We start from the raw sequence: 21,364 nt of genomic DNA on the forward strand, positions 1-21,364 counted from the left end.
ATATAAAGCCTTTCAAGTATCTCAAAATTCTGGGAGCTGCATGTAGATGGATTTGTGTTGGTTTATCCATGAACTGGGTGAGGACATTCATGGCATATGTTATATCTGGCCTTGTAATTGTTAGGTAAATGAGTTTGCCAACCAATCTTCTGTAACTTGTGACATCAACTAATGAATCTTTGGATGAATGTGATAATTTGTGATTGATTTCCATTAGAGTTGTGACTGATTTGCTGCTGAGAAATCCAGTGTCCTTTAGAATTTCGAGAGTATACTTCCTTTGACATAAGTGAATGCCAGCAGCCGATCTTGCAATTTCCAATCTCAAAAAGAATTTCAGAGTTTCCAAGTCTTTTATCTTGAATTAAGTATGAAGATATGCCTTGATTGAATCAATTGCTATCAAACTATTGCTGCCCACAATGATATCATCTACATAGACTATAAGATCTACAAACCCATGCTCATCATCTCTTCTGAATATGGAGTAATCAGATTTTGATTTCTGAAAACTAATGGCAGTAAGAGAAGAGGAGAATTTTGAGTACCACTACCTAGAAGCTTGTTTTAGACCATAAATGGATTTGTGTAGTTTGCAAACCAAATTCTTGTTAGATGACTCCCCCTTAATCTGAAAACTCGGAGGTAATTTCATATATATTTCTTCATCTAACTCCCCATGAAGGAATGCATTATGAACATCTATTGTCCCAAATGCCAATCATGAATTGCTGCTAAGGCAAGAAACACCCTAATGGTTGTGAGTTTTGCAACAGGACTAAAGATCTCTTGGTAATCAAATTCTTCTCTTTGTGTATAGCCCTTAGCCACTAATCTAGCTTTGTATCTTTCAATTGTTCCATCTGATTTAAGCTTGGTCTTGTAAACATACTCGCACCCTATAGCTTTCTTCACCGGAGGTAAAGAAGTAATGGTCCAAGTTCCATTTTCCTCCGGAGCTTTTATTTCAGCTCTCATTGCATCTTTCCAATGCTGAGAAGTCATAGCCTCGGCATATATTTTGGGTTCTTTGATCAAAGAGAGAGAGAGTGTGTAGGCTTTGTGTGATGATGAAAGATTTCATAAGATAGATGCTTGTGTAGAGGGTGGAAGGTGGAACATAAGCTTGGTTGTTCAGCAGTTGCATTTGTGGCTAACTTGCGATGGTAGTCCTTCAAATAGCTCGATGGAACTCTGATTCTATTGGATCTTCTAAGGAAAATATCAGTGTTGTGATGTTCATCCTGTGATGGTGACTCATTTGGCATGGTTAAGTCTACAGAACTGGATGCTGGAGAGTTGGAAGAATGACTCATTTCTGTTTGGATGAATTGACTTGGTAAGTATATGTCTGGTAAGGCTGGTGGTAAGGCCAGTTTTGATGGAGTTGATGAAGTTTCAGGTTCTTCTGCACTGGAACTTTGAAAAGGAAAAGTGGATTCATAGAAGATAACATCTTTGGAAATGATACATGATTGAGCTTCTAAGTCATAGACTTTGTATCCCTTAATCCCTGCTAGATACCCAAGAAAAATGCCTTTGCTAGCTCTGAGACTGAGCTTAGTTCCATTGTGTTTGAGTGTGGAAACAAAGCACAAACATCTAAATACTCTTAAATGGGTATAAGAAGGAATGGAGCCAAAAAAGGTTTCATATGGAGATTTGTTTTGAGAGTAGGAGTGGGTATTTGATTAATTAGATAAGTAGCTATTAGGACAGCATCTCCCCAGAATTTTATTGGAAGTAAACCTTGGAAGAGAAGGGCTCTAGCAATAGTGAGTAGATGCTCGTGTTTTCTTTCCACTATACCATTTTGTTGTGGAGTGTAAACACAAGTTTTTTTATGTATAATTTCCTTGGAACTATAGAACTCAGGCCTATGAAATTCCATGCCATTATCAGTTCTAATTTGTTTCACCTTGGCATTGAATTGGGTTTGAACCAAGTGAATGAAAGTTTGCATAAGATATCTAGCTTCAGATTTGAACTTCATGAGATATACCCAAGTTACTCGGCTATAATCACCAACTATGGTTAGGAAATAGTGATGACATTGAATGGATGCTTGAGAATAAGGGCCCCATATGTCACAATGTATTAAATCAAATGGAGAAGAAGTAACAGAGTTGCTCATATGAAATGGTTTTCTTTTTTGTTTGGCTAACTGACAATGTTTGTACATTGCATTGGCTTATTTTCTTTTACATCAGAGACATGAGATTGAATTAAATTCAATCGATGGTTAGATAAGTGTCCAGTCTAAAATGCTAAAGATCAAAGGAATGTTCGGCTTTAGCATGAAGAACCTGACTTTTGGAAAATGAAGTATGCTTGGGAAGAGTAGTTTGGTTGACTACGGAACTTAGAAGAAGAAAATAGAGACCATTATGAACTTTTGCAAGTCCAATCATCATCCATGAAGAGGGGTCCTGTATAAAACACTATTTTTCCAAGAAAATAAGACATAAGGAAGCATCATGGGTGAGTTTACTGGCCAAGAGAAGATTAAAGATAAAGAAAGGTACACACAAAATATTTGTGAGTGTTAGATGTTCTGAAAAAGTTTCACATTTCCAATATGAGTCACTCTTGCCTTAGTTCCATTCAACATCTGAACATGTGCATGTGTTTTAGGAATTATGGATGTAAGAAAGAAAATGGAGCAAACCATGTGGCCAGTGGCTCCTATGTCAATTATCTATGGAGTTTCTTGTTCTTTGACTAGTTTAGAATTCTGATTGATGATAGAGAGTGTTGAAGCAATAATGATGGAAGTGCAGGGGAGAGTAGTACCTGCCATGTTGGCATGGGAGTGAGTGTTTAATGATTCTGTGGATGGCTTGGTCATCAGGGAAGGTGAGTCATTTGACTTAGGTTAATGAAGCATCTGAGCTTTGAAATGATCAATGAGTTGCTGCATTTGAGCTTGAGTGAGCACTGTCTGAGATGAGATTGGCTCCTTTTCTTGGCTCTGAATGATTGCTTGATTTGCTGAAATTTGTTTGAAGGAATACTGTTGGGATTTCCAAATTTGATTTTGGTAAATTTGAAGTTGGGTGGAAATTCTATCAGCCTATAGCATTTCTCTTTAGTGTGTCCAATTTTTCCACAATGATAACATACTAATTCAGACTTTTCTCTCTTTTTTGTATGTGCCACAGAAAATGTAGAGGATTCAGAGGTAGGAAGCATTAATATACGTGCTTGCTTTTGCCTCTCCTCTTGTAAAACTAATGAGAAGGTTTTATTTAAAGAGGGCATAGGGCTCATAAGAATTATCTGACCTCTTATACTGTCATATGAATCATTCAGTCCCATTAAGAATTTGAACACATAATCCTTCTGTTGGGCTTCATTGACAGTTTCCACTGCATTACATGTACAATGTCCACAAGTATACGAGGGCAGTGGTCTAAGTTGTGTAATTCTTCTCAAATGGCATTGAGTTGAGTGAAATAATCACTTACTGATTGGGTTTCCTACATAACCGAGCTAAGTTGTTGTTGAAGTTGGTATATCCTCACATTATCCGGTTGTGCAAACCGGGTTTTTAGCTTTTTCCATACTTCCTTTGCAAAATTTATATACAAAACATTGGATGCGATTTTTCTTGAAATAGAATTCAGAATCCATGAAAGGATCAAATTATTGCATCTCAACCATGATAAGTAAAGAGGACTGGTTGATTCTGGTGAGGGAATAGTTCCATCAAGAAATCTCAGCTTATTCTTGATGAAAATGGCCAATGTAAAGGATCTGTTCCATGAGAGATAGTTGGATCCAGTTAAAGGAGGAGTGATCACCACAGTGTTAGCACACTGTGGTGAAGGAAAAATGGACTATTTGGATCTTCGGAGGGAGAAGGGATGTGAGTTGGAGTGTAGGTAGGGGATGCATGAGCTGAAGATTCTCCATCTGCCATTTTAGAACAATCCTAAGACAAAAAGGAATGACTAATACAACTTACTGCATCTTTAAGGAAGAAGAAGAAGAAGCTTGATTTAAAATTCTAGCACCCGCTCTGATACCATGTTAGAAAAGGAAGAACAAAAGCTGGAAACAGGGGAGAAGAACGGAAGATGGAAAATAGGGAAGAAGAAAAGGCTGATTTCATTCCTTTTTTCTTACTTCATCACAGTACAGATTGGTGGTATTTATACATATTTGAGCTGGATTAAAGTGTAACTAATCTAGCTATTAAGCAATATAAATTGTAACTGAATGTAACTAATCTAAAATTCAAAAAGATGTATGAAACTTCCGGATCATGGAGTTCTGAGTTAGTTTCAACTAGTTCTATTTCAACAGTTATTGTTATGAAACATTTAACCGTTTGAAACGTTATGGCTATTTGAATTGAGATAGGCGTTGGAGTTCTCATGAGAAGAGGCTGCATTGCTGGGAAGAGAGGTTCTGGTGTCATGAGAAATTGGCAATGCAACCTATATCGGTGTCTTGAGAAACAGGCAATGCAACCTATATAACCTATTTAATAAATAACTTTCAAATAGGTCAAAATCTGGAGGGATGGATGAATCTTTTATTAAATAGGTAATAAAACATACATAATCTATTTAATAAGTGAGTTGGATCAAGTTAAATAAGTTAAACGGATCTTATCTAGATTAACTGAGTTTTAAACCAATTAGATAAGTCTTAAATGGATTAATGAGTTAAAAGTCCAATACCCTACTACTTGCTAACCTACTATTTTTGAAGCATTGATTTGTTTGCAACGTCTTCGAAAGCCAAGATCTCGCAGGTGGTTAAGACTGAGATAAACCGTGATAACTGTTTATCTCAATCGTCATGGGAGGCAAAAATTTTGGAAGATCTAATCTTTTTCTCGAGGTCCCATGTCGAGATCTCCATTGATATCTAGAAATCAGATATCGAGATCTCTGCTGATAACAAGAATTCAGATATCGATATCTGTGCTGATATCCAGAAATCTCATCAAAATATCTATGACGGAGATATCAGATCTAGGCCGATTTCTTGTACCATATCAAGATCCCGGCGATGGGAATGTGGTTAAACTCATCTAAATTTCTGATTTAGACGGTCCATTATTATTTTGTTGATAAATAGTCCATCATTAACTTTCAGTCATAAGTTTTTTAAAAGATCTAATGCAAAGTATGCAATACAACTCATCAACTTTCTGAGCTGCTTATTCTTGTGATATTTACTCCCTAATTTTACTAATATCTTCTGCAAGAGTATACCAGATTCTGATGTACCAAAAAAACATAAAAAAAGGAGTATACCAGACTCGAAACCGAAATGGGATCGGAGACAGATGGAAGCGAAACGTTTGTTGCTTTTCCATATAAATTTCCCAATGGAATTATATACGATTTATATACATGGCGGCAGATGGCCATTTATACAAATGTTAGACACGGAGAGCTTTGCAGAGCCTCTATTTTCATATATATATATATATATATATATATATATATATAGCATATTGCCTTAATATTTGGTTACTAAATCTACATTTAGTTAATGTGTGGTCTATAAAAATAAGGTGTTCATTTGTTCCAATCTTTGATTTGTCATGCAATCGTAAACTTCATTGGAGCAATAAAGGAAGGTATATATGAAACTCCCAAATTTTGATTAGTTATTTGAGAACTCTGTGACTAAATGGAAAATTCAACCAATTTCAGATTTTGCAAAAGTAATTGATGATCAATTAAAACATTGATGTTATTAGTGGTAGAAATTTTTTTGAACTTGTACCTTGCGTCTAATATGAATGGCTTACGCGTTACTAAATTTATTGCTGCAATAAACCTATGCGTTACTAAACTCATTGCAATATGACCTGTCATAATATGAAAAACTACTATGATTATTATAAAACTTGCACCTGGCGTCTAATATGCATAGTTTATGTGTTACTAAATTTGCTACTGCAGTAGACGTATGTGTTACTAAATTCGTTGCAATCATAACGTGAAAAATTACTATGGTTATTATAAAAATCTTACCTTGTGTCTAGTCCTTTGATTTATGCGTTACTAAATTTATTGTTGCAGCAAACCTTTGTGTCACTAAATTTATTGCAATATGACCTGTCATAATGTGAGAATTGTATACCTTGTGTCTAATATGCATGGTTTATGCATTACTAAATTTGTTGCTGCACTAGACCTGTGCCTTACTAAATTCATTACAATGTGATCCGTCATAATGTGAAAAATTACTATGGCTATTAATTCTATTGCTGCAGTAGACCTATGCCTTACCAAATTCATTTCAATATAACCTAGCACAACGTGACAAGTTACTACGGCTATTATAAAACTCGTACCTTGCTTCGAGTATGCATGGTTTAAGCGTTACAAAATTTATTATTGCAGCAGTCCTATACGTTACTAATTAAATACATTGCAGTATATATATATGATACTCATTGCTATAACAGGACTTAAACCCAGCTATAAACTGGAAACACAAAAATTAGGGTTCTTGCTAGGTCAAGATTGTCTGTCGACTCGGTCTCCGTCTCAAAGATCGCAGACACGGATGTTGCGAGCCTGTCTCTCTTCCCATGTTCGGGTGGTGACAGCAGCAGCATGCAACTCCATGCTGTTCCTTACTGAGAACCAGGGTTCAATCCTAATTATTTGGAGGGGGCGAAGGAGGTGCTCAAGGCACGGAGGAGCACGCATGTCGTCAGAGACGAGCTCACACTCGTGGCAGTGAAGGTGAGCAACTGATGGAAGAGGGACGAGAGTGAGGGGTTGCTGGCTGATGCCGCCTCCAACTCGAACCCTTAAAATTCCCATCTCTTGCCGCCAGACTGTCTATTGAGCTCGTTTCATTATCGACAATGAGTGAACCACCACCCTTGCAGAAGCAAGACTCCTTGATAAGGGTGATCCAGGGTTCAATATATGGCATGTCGCAGGCCACGCATGAAACAAGCCTCGCCCACTTCTCGGTGGCAGTGATGGTGGTGGTGGAGGCCATGACTAACGGTGGTTGTGGTGGTTGACGGGTTGGTAGTGGTTCGGAGGCCATTGGGCAAAATAAGTGGTACCGTATGTGGTGGAACATGCATGCACTGTACCCTGTGAACTTGATTGGTTAGGCACTTAGGCTCAGGTTGCCCATTGGAACCTGAACACAGGTCAACTACAGCCTCGAGCCTCTTCTTGGAGAGTCAGGTTGCTGGAGCCTGGAGTGTTGATTTATGTTTAGTGTATTGTTTTAAGTGGTCAGTTATTACTACGTATGTATTTTTCCTTTTTTGTTGGGATGTCTGTTACTTATTGGTTTAGTCTTCCTACCATGTTATAGCAGTTATGAAACGTGGGCTATGTTATTGCTTTCAGTTTTATTTTTCAGTTCTCTGTAAGGCTATTTAACAACCAAGTTTGTTATTCAATATGATTGAGACGATTTTCTTCAATATGTGCAAATTCTTCAATCTATATTTCTTCACAATTGGTATCAGAGCCCCATTATAGGGGCCTGATTATTAGAAGCAGCAGTCTTCTACAAGTGTTTTTTTTTAAGTTGAAGGATGACGACAGAGAGTTCGTTTGTACAGCCAGCCGTTCCAAAGTTTGATGGGTATTATAATCATTGGGCGATGCTCGTGGAGAACTTCTTGCGATCAAAGGAGTATTGGGGGCCGGTGGAAAATGGAGTTCCTGCAGCAGCATAAGCTGTTGTTCTCACTGATGCACAGAGCAAGCATATTGACGACCAACAGTTGAAAGATTTGAAAGCTAAGAACTATCTATTTAAGGCATTAGATCGTTCTATTCTGGAGACAATTCTCAACAAGAAATCTGCAAAGGATATCTGGGACTCCATGAAGCAGAAATATCAAGGCACCACACGAGTGAAACGTGGAAACTTGCAAGTTCTTGGAAAGGAATTTTAAGTTCTTCACATGAAGGATGGAGAAACTGTGAATGACTATTTCGCTCGCACTCTTACCATAGCCAACAAGATGAAAGAAAATGGAGAAGATAAGGGAAGTACTGCTATTTGTTGAAAATTTTTTAAGATCCATGACTTCAAAATTTGACTATGTTGTCTGCCCTATTGAGGAGTCTAAAGATATCAATACTTTAACTATTGATGATTTGCAGAGCAGTCTAAGATATCGATACTTTAACTATTGATGAGTTGCAGAGCAGTTCAATTGTACATGAACAACGCATGAGTTCACATGTTGAAGAAGAGCAGGCTCTGAAGATCACTCATTCCTCGGAAGGAAGAGGTCGTGGTCGTGGAAACTACAGAGGAAGAGGAAAAGAAAGAGGACGCAACAACAGGTCCTTTGATAAGGCCACAATCGAGTGTTACAACTGTCACAAGCTAGGACACTTTGCATGGGAATGTCCAAACAAGAACACAGAAGCAAATTATGCAGAGAATCAGGAAGAAATGTTGTTGATGGCATATGTGGATACCAACAAAGTCAGTCGAGAAGACATGTGGTTTTTGATTCTGATTGCAGCAATCACATGTGTGGCAACAAAAATTATTTCTCAGACTTTGATGGTATTTTTCGAGACTCTGTGAAGCTTGGCAACAATACAAGCATGGCTGTGTTGGGAAAGGAAAATGTTAGGTTGCAAGTAAATGGTCTGATACAGATCATTACAGTGTGTTTTATGTACCTGAATTGAAGACTAATTTGCTAAGTATTGGACAGCTGCAAGAAAATGGACTTACTATTTTGTTTCAGCATGGCAAATGTAAAGTGTTTCATTCTCAGAAAGGTTTGATTATGGATACGAAAATAACTTCCAATAGAATGTTTGTTCTGCATGCTATATCCCAGCCTATAGCATCCACTTGTTTTAATACAAACACTGAAGACATTGAACAGCTTTGGCACTATCGATATGGACATTTGAGTTTTACAAGATTGAAGACTCTTCAACAAAAAGAAATGGTGAATGGTTTGCCGAATCTCAAATCTCCTTCGAAGCTGTGCAAAGATTGTTTGACAGAGAAATAACACAGGAACTCATTTCCTAAGAAGACCACCTGGAGAGCTGCAGAAATTCTTCAATTGGTGCATGCAGACATTTGTGGACCAATTAAGCCCATCTCTAACAGCAAGAAAAGGTACCTACTCACTTTCACTGATGATTTTAGTAGAAAAATATGGGTTTATTTTTTGGTGGAAAAATCAGAAGCTTTTGTTTTTTTTCAAAAGTTTTAAGACTCATGTTGAGAAGGAAACAAACTATTTTCTGAGAAGTCTAAGCACTGATCGAGGAGGCGAGTTTACATCCCAGGAATTTGTCAATTTCTGTGATAAAAATGGTATACGGCGACAATTAACGGCTGCATATACGCCACAACAGAATGTAGTTGCGGAACGGAAGAATAGAAAAATTATGAACATGGCTCGATGTATGCTTTTAGCAAAGAGAATTCCAAAGTCCTGGCCAGAAGCAGTTAACTGGACTGTACATGTTTTGAATCGAAGTCCCACTTTTGCAGTGTTAAATAAGACTCCAGAAGAAGCTTGGAGTAAAATTAAGCCTTCAGTTGATTATTTTAGAGTATTTGGATGTATTTCTCATGTCCATGTGCCTGACAATAGAAGAATTAAACTCGATGATAAGAGTTTCAGTTGTGTTTTATTGGGAGTTAGTGAAGAATCAAAGGCTTATAGATTGTATGATCCTATTTCACAAAAGATCATAATTAGTAGGGATGTTGTATTTGAGGAAGACAAGCACTGGGACTGGGATAAGAAGTATGAGGAAGTTACTATATGTGATTTAGAATGGGGTGATTGTGAAGAAGAAGCAACTAAGAATGAGGAAAAAAGTGAAACTTATTCTGATCCTAATATAGAAGACAATGCAATAGACAGTGCAGTTGAATTTAATGCTGAAGATACTGGGACAAGATCTTTAATTCAGAACACGGATACCCCTCAACACTCGAGTGCAACCAGAAATCGAAGGGCATCTGTTTGGATGAGAAATTATGAAACAGGAGAGGGACTTTCTGATGAAGAAAATGGAGGGGAACTTGCCATGTTTACAGCTGCTGATCCCATTCATTTTGAAGAATTTGTAAAAAGTGAAAAATGGAGAACAGCCATGGATATGGAAATGGAAGCAATAAACAAAAATGAGACTTGGGAATTAACAGAATTACCTTAGGGAGGAAAGACAATTGGAGTAAAGTGGGTGTATAAGACTAAGTTGAATGAAAATGGAGAAATAGAAAAGCACAAAGCTCGGCTTATAGCAAAGGGCTATGCACAATAATATGGAGTAGACTATACTGAAGTGTTTGCACCTGTGGCACGAACGGGGACAATTCATTTGGTATAGAGTAGCACTTGCGGCATGTATACAAGAAATGCTGGAGAAGGCAGTAGCAATGCAGAAGTTAGTCGACTTCGGGCAACAATTGAAGATATGAAGGATCGCCATCAGGCAGAGTTGGCGGAGTTGAAGCAGAACCAACAAATTTTGCAGTCTCAGCTTGAGCATATTTCATCTATGTTACAACGATTTCTTCCTCCTTAGGTAAATAACTATATGTATTTGATGACTTTACATAATTATCACTTATTTTGCATAAGTTAATGATTTTCATATTCCTAACTTTTAAAGTTTCTTTTTTTTTGTTGTAGATTCATGATACTTCAACAGCTCGTAGAGATGATGATGGCGCTAAATCCGATCCCTGATATTTTTTAGACTGTTATTTAAGGAGTTTTATATATATCTTTTTTATATTTTTCAAAGAACATTGTAACTCTAAACTTATTAATCATATATGACAATATGAATGTTTTGAATGATCTGAATATTTGTGTTGATATAAATGTAATGCAGGTTCATATTGGCGTAAATGTTGATTTATGATATGCATGTGTTTTTCTAATAATTTTTTTTTTAAAAAAAAATCCCACTCCCGACGCTTTAAAGCGTCGTTAAAAACAAAACTTGGCATGGGTTTCTCCGACGCTTATAAGCGTCGGCAAAAAATCAACAATTATAGCGCCACGCAAAAGTGGTAGTCTATGCCGACGCTAAATCGCGTCGGCAAAGGATCTACACCGACGCTTTAAAAAGCGTCGGTAAATACAAGGTTTTGCCGACGCTTTCCTTTCGCGTCGGCAAAAACCTTTCCCACTCAGGCATCGTCGACGCGTTTACAACGCTTGCTCTGGCGTCGGCGGGGTTTTTGCCGACGCTAATAAGCGTCGGTAAAGGCCATGAAAAGCGCCGGTAAAAGTTACTATTCCTGTAGTGGTAGTAGCACTTGCGGCTCAAAGAAGGTGGTTTATTTATCAACTAGATGTGAAATCTGCCTTTTTGCATGGTGAATTGAATGAAGAAGTTTTTGTAAAACAGCCTTGCGGTTATGTACAGAAAGAAAGTGAGCAAAAACTTTACAAGCTAAGAAAGGCACTTTATGGACTTAAACAAGCACCCCGTGCTTGGTACAGTCGTATAGAAGCCTATTTCATGAAAGAAATCTTTGAGAAATGTGATGAGCACACTCTGTTCATCAAGAATAACAAGGAAGGTAAAGTCTTGATTGTAAGCTTGTATGTGGATGATCTAATCTTTACCGGAAATGATGAATCAATGTTTAAAGAGTTTAAACATTCAATGAAGCATGAGTTTGATATGACTGACTTTGGCAAGATGAGATACTTTTTTGGCCTTGACGTGTTGCAAAAGTCTGATGGTATTTTTATTAGTCAAAAGAAATATGCTTTGGAAGTACTGCACAGGTTTGGAATGGATAAGAGTAACTCTGTTTTCAATCCTATCGATCCTGGTTGTAAACTTAGGAAAGATGAAGGAGTTAAAGTTGATAAGACTTACTATAAGCAGAATATAGGTAGTCTCATGTATCTCACTGCTACATGACCAGACTTAATGTTTATAGTAAGTATGATTAGTAGGTATATGGAGAATCCTACTGAGTTACACATGCAGGCAGCAAAAAGAGTGATGCGATATCTGAAAGGAACTTTTGATTTCGGGATTTTCTATAGGAAGGGAGGAGATGATGAACTTATTGCTTATACTGACAGTGATTATGCTAGAGATTTAGAAGACATGTATTATTCAGTGTGATAGCAGCTCTGCTATCAAGCTCTCAAGGAATCCAATGATGCATGATCGAAGCAAACACATTGATGTGCCTTTCCTTTTTCTTCGAGATCTTACCAAGGATGGAACTGTGGAATTGGTACATTGTGATATACAAGATCAGTTAGCTGACATAATGACGAAGCCACTCAAGCGAAACACTTTTGTCAAGCTGCGAGAACATCTGGGAATCTGTTCTGAAACTACTGTAAACTGAAGCTTGTAGCATTCAGTTTAAGGGAGGAAATGTTGATTTATGTTTAGTGTATTGTTTTAAGTGGTCAGTTATTACCACGTATGTGTTTTTCCTTTTTTGTTGGGATGCCTATTACTTGTTGATTTAGTCTTCCTACCACGTTATAGCAATTATGAAACGTGGGCTATGTTATTGCTTTCAGTTTTTTTTTTCAGTTCTATGTAAGGCTATTTAACAACCAAGTTTGTTATTTAATATGATTGAGACGATTTCCTCCAATATTCTAGCTGTGCAAATTCTTCAATCTATATTTCTTCACATGGAGAGCATCCTTCATGCCTCCGTGACAAGGTTCAGACCACACCATCCATCGTTAGCCGCCGAGTGTTTTCTTGCCGGGGTCGGCCAGCACTACCAACTTCTTGCACTGCCTCTTAATGTATTCAGATCGAAATGTAATTTAGTGTGTAAGCAAGATATCTATAATGTATACTCATTTTATAAACACGTACTGATTTGTTTTAGGTTTCATTTGGACTTTGGTTATTCGATTTTTTTCCTGCTGAACATCAAACCTACCCTTTCCCATTATCATTTGGTGTCATGCTTTCGATCCTATATATCATATCTCCAATTGATAGGAAGCGTATCCTGAATTTCATTTTCATAGTTTTGATCCATATGAAAGATTTATATTATTTATCGTGACAAAAAGAAAGAGAAAAGTCTACACTTTGCCCACCTTGAGCTTGGGAATGCGGTACCAGCCAGTACAATTTTGTATATAAAACCAAAGTACCGTTAAAATTATAACAACTTGAGCACATGATTTATGTAATCTAGACCTGTCCAACCTTTTTTTTTTGGGTCAAAAATAGGAGGGGAGGGGGAGGGGCAAAACCCCACCCGCATAGCAGCCCTCACTGGGTCCCCCTTCCACCAGAAAATATTCGATGCGCGTCGCATGTTTCCGTGTGCCCTTTCCAATCTGTGAGAAACCCCACTGGGCCATCTACGTGTGAGTACGTCATCCCAGTACCACCTCAGTACTAATAGAAAGAAAGTATATTCACACAGAACTATCCGGGTGTGGAGCATGGGATCCTCTAATTTAATCGACGCCCGTGCGTTTCGAACCCGGACAACTCGGGTAGAATCCGCCCCCTTACCACTAGGTTACCACCTTGGTGGAACCTATCCAATCTTTTGCTACCGCTAAAGTTGATGCTTCTGGGTAAAGATGAGTCTATTCACCCCCTTAAAAGAGCTCAGCAATATTCGTGGACAAATTTGAGTCATTATGCATGCCATCTTTTTTATTCTCGGGTAATTAGAGTACAAGACAGGAAACTAACAGAGATATGCGTTGGGTGAAGACAACATAGTTTTTGGCAATGGTAGTTTAAGATTAGTATAGGACTGAACTAAATTGCAGAGATTTGAGATGAGCGCTCCTTATTTGATAATGCTAATTTAAGAGTAGAATACTAAATGCCGCGCATACAAGTTTGAACAAAAGGTGTGCCATTTACCAAAAGAATTAAAAAACAGAAGGTTGTGTCAATAGGGGCCAGTGACCTACCCTCTTCACCCAAACTATTGAGATTGGATCTATAATACAGGACCAATAACCTAATTACACTACAAGAAAAAGGACCTATCCCGATGCTTTCTTGGGGCTTTGGCGACGCTAATTAGCATCGGCTAAAATACCCCCGACGCAAAGCCAAGCGTCGGCAAAGCGTCGGATATACCAGTGTGGCAAAAGTTTTTGCCGACGCAGGAGTAAAGCGTCGGCAAAAACATGGCTTTACCGACGCTTATATAGCGTCGGCGATAAACCGACAGAGCGTTTTTTCCGACGCTTTTTTGCGTCGGCAATTCCTGATTTACCGAAACTTTCCCCGACGCTTTTAAGCGTCGGAAATTGATCAATTGCCGATGCTTTTGAAGCGTCGGCACAAGCGTGCCGGTGGTGCCACGACCTTTTTTACCGACGCTTAAAAGCGTCGGGAATTGTCTTTTTTTAAAAAAAATAAAACAATAATCAGTATTATAAAATACAAATTACAAAACATATATTATAACAATATGAACCTGTATTACATTGATACATTGACACAAATACTCAGATCATTCAAAATATGAATATTGATATATCTGATTAAAACTCTATGTTTTTAACTCATGTATCAGAAAAGCTGCCATACAAATTACAATGTACTCTAAAAAAGCAAATTACAATGTACTCTGAAAAATAAGAAACATATACATATCAAACTCATAAAAGATAATCTAGAATGCATCAGGGACGGGATTCAGCTCCATCATCATCATGTCTACAAGCGTTTGAAGAATCAGGAATCTACAAAAAAAAAAAGAGAGAAAATATAAAAGTTAGGAATAATGTGATACATTAACTCATATATCATAATTGATAATATGTAAAGTATTGAAATATAATAAAGTTAATTACCTGAGAAGGTAGAAATCGTTGTAATATGGATGTAATATTCGTAAGCTGAGACTGCAAATTTGCTTGGTTTTGCTTCAACTCTTCAATAGTTGCTTGAAGATGACGAACTTCTGCAGTGTTACTACCTTCTCTGGCATTTCTTATATATGTGCCCACTGAAGACAGCTGAGTGGGGGTAACTCCAACGCCGTAACCCCGCACTCGACCATAACGCTCTGAGCCCATCAATTCAGTAAGCACTTGAGCTTCAATATGATTGTTCGCGTCGGATGATGATGACCCCCCGACGCGCTCTGAAATAAGATTTGTTGCCCTATCCTATATCTCTCAAAAAAAAAATCAAATTAATGTATGCGAATAATAGAACCAAAAAAAAATACAGCACAAGTCAAAGATGAATACATACAACTATATCTCTTGACTCCTCCCGGACAAAGCTGCCATCTCGATGGGTGTGAGTCATCCTATAAAACTCCACCCTACCAGGCTCCCTCCCATTATCATCCACCTACAACAAAAAGTATATTTCACGAGTATACATGCTATATGATAGAATAATTTAAGATAAATTTAAAGAGTTTTAAAAAAACTTACGAATTCAGCTCTACGCCTCGCATAACTCATGGAGCCTGAAGTGTGAGGAACAGTCTGCGATGCTCGAGCAGCTCTACCAATATTGGAATATGTCTTCCCCGAAAAACAATAAACAATGTAATTTATACAATGTATAAATTTCTAATCTATAATAATATTAAATTCAATCTAAGGTATTGAAAAAATATACACAACCTGAGCTCTCTCGGAAAACCAGTAGTGGACAAGCTCCCTCCACTGATGAGAGATTACATCTGGAGGACAAACACGGGCCACCTCCTCTTCAGTCATGCCCTCGTGCTTCCAATCCGCCTTTAGCTTTGCCTTATATTCTTTCCATTTGCGGTTGACGGACTTCAGCACCCAATCATGGCTATTTGCAGGAAGGACAAACTTTGTCTACATCAAAGTCAAAAATGTTATATCAATGTTAAATCAAAAATAATTGAAAATAGTAAGCAACTTCAATTCTTTACCTCAATAATTCTAAGAAGCTCAATCTTATACGAAGGAAGCATTTCATTCCATTTCGTATAGTTGAGCGGACACAATTGTCCCTTCCGCGCAACTGATCCTAAAAAAGTGGATAAAATGCTTGCAGCATTCTTGATGGGCTGCCCCAGTTCGTTGCAATGGACGACAATCTTCTCATCCTCAGGTAGGCTCCATACGTCCCGTGCTCGAGTGGGCCCTCATGTTCTCCTCACTCTCCCCAGTCCATCTATAAAATAACAAGTCCATTAAAGGTAAATGATTTAAAATAGTTAGATTGTAAGAGAAATTAATATAAAAACTATAAATCAAATTACCCAGGACGTCCACGTCATCCGTGTCTGGACGATCTGCAGGTGGGGCATGCTCAGACTAGGACCCGGACTGAGTATGGGGCTCATCGGGCTGCTGGGAACGATCAGAAGTAGATCCCACGGATGTGTGCTGAAATTCAATATTTCTGAAACGTTTTCCTCGCGGCATATTGTAATCTAGTATGCACAAAAAAGAATCAATATTAGTTAAATATTAAAAGTACATTACTTTTAATATTCTTATAACTGCCACCATCCTCTTCTGAATTGAGAATATTTAAGATAGTCTTCTCAATTATATTTAAGATATTCTTATAAAGCAACAGATTTTAAATACATGACCAGTTCCCCAGCCTGCAACAATAATGAGTCACTAAGCACCTGTTGGAAGTTTGAAAAATTTAAATGTCGCATGCAAACCTTACTTGGAGCAGAGACCGACTGTCAATGCAAACACACGAGCATTATCCTGATACAGAATAGTAAGATATGGAGTTCTAATTGCAAACAGGAGCTATGAATCTGATGCCAAAAACATTTAGAGGTGAAGATAGGAAACACACTTAAAGCTGTTGATTTGCGGGAGAACTAATATACGATGAAACCAGAACTCATTGCACATATGTATGGGACAAACATAATATACCAGGGTTTCTGAACAATCTATGCGTGAGTAATGTTTATATATGATGCAGCATAACTAGTAGCAGTAAAAGAGATTGGGTGGCCACAGTTTGAATATCACACTAATAATCCAATCGCCTCCAGAATCCAAATGTAAAATCTGAATAGTATTTTCACAGCATGGAAGCAACTCTTGATAGAGAAAAATGCCTTCACTTGTCCATATTTAATACATAGCAATGGATATAAGTGTATAGCAGTAAAAGATGAATGAATAATGGGACTCATTTACTAGTAGTAATAAGGCTGTACAGATTTTCCGTCCGCCTCAACCATAACTCCACTATTTTGGGATTTTCTAAATTTTTCACGTTTTTTTGTATGAAATTTAAAACTATTTATAATGAACCCATCATATCTGTTGACAATATTGTTCGGACCTCGAGCAAGGACTATTAATTCATTGGAACAATGTCTCTCCATCATAGTCGGTACCTAAAAAAATTTAAGTCAGATAATAATTAATTTTCAAAGTTCCGATCGTAGAATATAATAAAAGACCTAATAGGATTCAACGTCTAACCTGTTTTAATAACCATTTAGGAAATAACTCAACCAACCATCTTTGCTCAATCCTGGGGGTAGGATGAATGTTATTGTTGGCGCTTCGTTGAGCCACTAAAAAATCTCTGCACGAGAAATAATTTATTTGTTTTGAATATTATATCTGATATGACAGTAAATTGTGATTTCTTATAACCATACTGACCTGCGATACTCGGATATTAAGTCACTGTGAAGTAAGATATAACGATGTGCCTGTGCCAATAATTTGTGATGAACTACAGTACTTTCAGCTTTCCCCACAAATCTTCCACCAGATGAGAACTTGTACTCCTCTGCATTATGTATAATATCGTAATTCCTTTGTGGTCGATTAAAAGCAGTTTCAACTCCTTCAAGGTATCTCGAGCAAAATGTCAAACACTCATCAGCAATATATCCCTCCGCAATCGATCCTTCGGGATAGGCTCGATTGCGTACATATTCCTTTAAGCGCACAAGATACCTTCAACAAAAAATTTTATGCTCAACATCAACATCGACGAAGATAATAGAATAAATATTCATATTAATAATAAATATGGACATTTGAGTTTAAGAATATCACCTCTCAATAGGATACATCCAACGATGGTGAACCGGTCCACCAAGTTTAGCTTCCCCAACCAAGTGAATGACTAGATGAACCATAATAGTAAAAAAAACCAGGAGGAAAGATCTTCTCCATATGGCACAGTGTTAGTGCAACATTAGACTCCAATTGATCAAGCTCCTTCGGATCAAGAACTTTGGAACATAATGCCTTAAAGAAGGATGATAACTGAGACACAATTGCAAGAACTTGTTTATGTGTTGATGATCTTAAAGCCAATGAAAAGATATCTTGCATCAAAATATGACCATCGTGACTTTTAAGATTCGTAAGTTTTCGCTCTTTAAGATTAACGCATCTTGAAATATTCGATGCATACCCATCTGGAACCTTCAGCTTTTTCAAAACCATTAGAAAAAGATCTTTCTCTGTAGTAGACATTGTGTAACATGCAGGAGGTATAAAATATTTATCATTGGGTTGTTCTTTCAGATGAAGCTCTTGTCTTATGCCCATGTCTTTCAAATCAAGACGCGCTTTCAAGTTGTCTTTAGTCTTTCCTTCAAGATTTAACATTGTTCCAATCAAGTTATCACACACATTCTTTTCTATATGCATGACATCAAGATTATGTCGAAGAAGATTATACTCCCAATAAGGTAATTCAAAAAAAATGCTCCTTTTTTTCCATAACTGCTTCTGTGTAAATACCGAGTTTGTGCCATCGTCATTTTCCTGTCCATAAACGCTGTCATCATTCTCGAAGTTGTCAGCGTCCTCAAAAACCTGTGTCATTGAGCTGCCAACATCCCCCCTTCCCCGCTTCTTTGAACTGTTGGATGCCTTACCAAGTATATAGTTAGTGCCATGAGTTTGTTTAAGAACTTCAGTTCCAGTTGGTGGAATAGGTGCAGATCGCAACTCTATGGTGCCATCAAACTAATAATTCTGATGTCGAAATGGATGATTTGCTTCTAACCATCTTCGATGACCCATATAACAAAATTTTCCTCCATGTTTTAACCAATATGAATGAGTTGAATCTCCACAAGAAGGGCATGCAATACGCCCCTTAGTGCTCCAACCGGATACATTAGCATATGCAGGAAAATCATTGATTGTCCAGATAAGAGCTGCACGCAATGTGAATGTTCGGCCAGTGAAAGCATCAAATGCATCAACACCCTGCCATAACTTTTTCAATTCATCTATTAAAGGCTCCAGAAAAATATCTATATCATTACCTGGGCTCTTATCACCGGGAATAACCATTGACAGAATGAGTGAAGACTGTTTCATACACATCCATGGTGGCAAATTATATGGAACCAAAACAACTGGCCAAGTGCTGTATGTAGAACTCATCGTTCGAAATGGATTAAATCCATCAGTTGCCAAACCCAGCCTTACACTGCAAACATCAGAAGCAAATTCGTAATGCCTATCATCAAATGCTTTCCATGCTAAACTATCCGCTGGATGTCTTAACATTCCATCCCTTGTACGTCCTTCATCATGCCATCTCATTAAGGAAGCCGTCTTTGATGATGCATACATCCTTTTCAATCTAGGTATGAGAGGAAAATATCTCAAAAATTTAGCTGAAATTTTTTTAGACTGTGCAGCATCCATTTCATTCGACAAATCATGCTCGTCTTCATTTTGTTTTTTCCATCGTGAAGACCCACATGTTCGGCACGAATCTTCATTAATATTATCACCACGATATAAAATACAGTCATTTGGACAACTATGTATCTTCTCATATCCAAGATTTAAGTCTTTTACTAATTTTTTGGCTTCATAAGAAGTTGACGGCAAAATAACACCTTCTGGAAATGCATCTTTTAATAATTGAAGAAGCATAGTAAAAGACTTTCCAGACCATCCATTCAAATATTTCAAATGGAATAAATGCACCATAAAAGAAATCTTCATAAAATTCTTACAACCCGGATATAGTTCTTTATCACAATCTTTCAGCAAGTTATGATACCGAGTTGTGTTATCTTCAGAGTCTATAGGTTCCTCAACATGTATAGATTCAGTAACGGTATGCTCATCACCTATTGGATCTCCTTCTTGCTCTCCACTAAAATCTGTTAAATTTCTAATATTATGTTCAAGAGCATCTCTGAGTAAGCCCCTCATATCATCTTCTACAACAGGATTTCTGTCTGTGTTACTAGATCCAACACTAGCAGTGTGTTCTATAATTAAGGGTTGGTTAGATGAAGACGACAATTTAGACTCTCCATGAAATATCCATTCTGCATAACCCTTCAGAAAATCATTCCATACCAAATGATCTTCAATAATTTGTGGAGCGATAGCATAACAATTTACATATTTTTGACATGGACAAAAAATATTCCCATTCATTTCAGATTTCTCAAAAGCAAATTTAACGAAATTCTGAACTCCATTCAAATATTCGGCACTGGATCTCGACTTATTTATCCAACTTTTGTCCATTCTATTAAAAAACTGATTGAACTGCAAGTAATATAAAAAAATATTAAACTAAATTAGGGTATGAATCACCAATACGAACTCATGGTACAAAAAGATCTTGGCAAATTTTAAACTAAAATTGGAAAGATCTAACCACAGATCTCTTACGGAATGACCGGTGATTGGATTGAATTCCTTTTTACGTGTCTATTATATCTATCAATTACAGCATGCTTCAAGTCTATTTTTTTTTATCTTTCCTTTTGTTTATTTAAGTTCGGATCTGTTTAATCAAATCTATTTTGGCTCCAATTTATGTGACAAATCTAACCATACATTTCCCATTAGATATTATGTGATAAATTTAACATTTGAGTTGTGGGATGTATTAGATGCATACCAAAAAAGTACCATTTCAATCTTGGTTACATCAACATTTGAAAAAATGCTAAGTTGGAACAGAGCAAAAAATTAGCTTCTGAAAGAAGATATACTAACGGTGCTCATCAGGACTCATCAGAAAAATTAGCTTCTGAAAGAAGATATACTAACAGAGCAAAAAATTAGCTTCTGAAAGAGCCAAAAAATACACAACTCATCAGGACATTATGGAATAACGGTGCTCTGTCTATGAATTCAGTAGCCTGCCATACAAAAAAGCTACAATGGTCAATGGCCTATCGAAAACAGAAATCCTGTTAAACATGCTTTCATATTCTCGGCTAGGACTTCTCAACATTAATCGCAAATCCAAGCTCAAAAAAGAGGAGTCTAGGCCATGGAAAAGGAAAGGAATGGAGGGGAAATAGAGAGAAGAAGATCCAAGAAATCTAGTCTAGAAATACTACTAGTCTACCATCCAAAATCCCTTTGCTTTCTCATCTACTGCTCAACGCCACTCTCTTCCATTGTTCATTGTTTTGCCTAACCCCAATAACAGGA

The 21,364-nt window shown here is 37.3% G+C and overlaps 1 protein-coding gene across 1 annotated transcript; it reads right to left on the bottom strand.

Annotated features, from left to right (window-relative positions):
- Positions 1-17,220: 17,220 nt before the first annotated feature.
- LOC120107516 lies at positions 17,221-18,233 on the bottom strand. Its single transcript, XM_039120808.1, has 3 exons — positions 17,984-18,233; positions 17,582-17,881; positions 17,221-17,501 (listed from the first exon to the last, which is right to left on the bottom strand). The coding sequence occupies exons 1-3, from the start codon at positions 18,064-18,066 to the stop codon at positions 17,384-17,386; spliced, it is 501 nt and encodes a 166-aa protein (XP_038976736.1). The 5' UTR covers positions 18,067-18,233; the 3' UTR covers positions 17,221-17,383.
- Positions 18,234-21,364: the final 3,131 nt, after the last annotated feature.

Source organism: Phoenix dactylifera, unplaced genomic scaffold, assembly GCF_009389715.1.
Source record: "Phoenix dactylifera cultivar Barhee BC4 unplaced genomic scaffold, palm_55x_up_171113_PBpolish2nd_filt_p 000885F, whole genome shotgun sequence".
Lineage (NCBI taxonomy): Eukaryota > Viridiplantae > Streptophyta > Magnoliopsida > Arecales > Arecaceae > Phoenix > Phoenix dactylifera.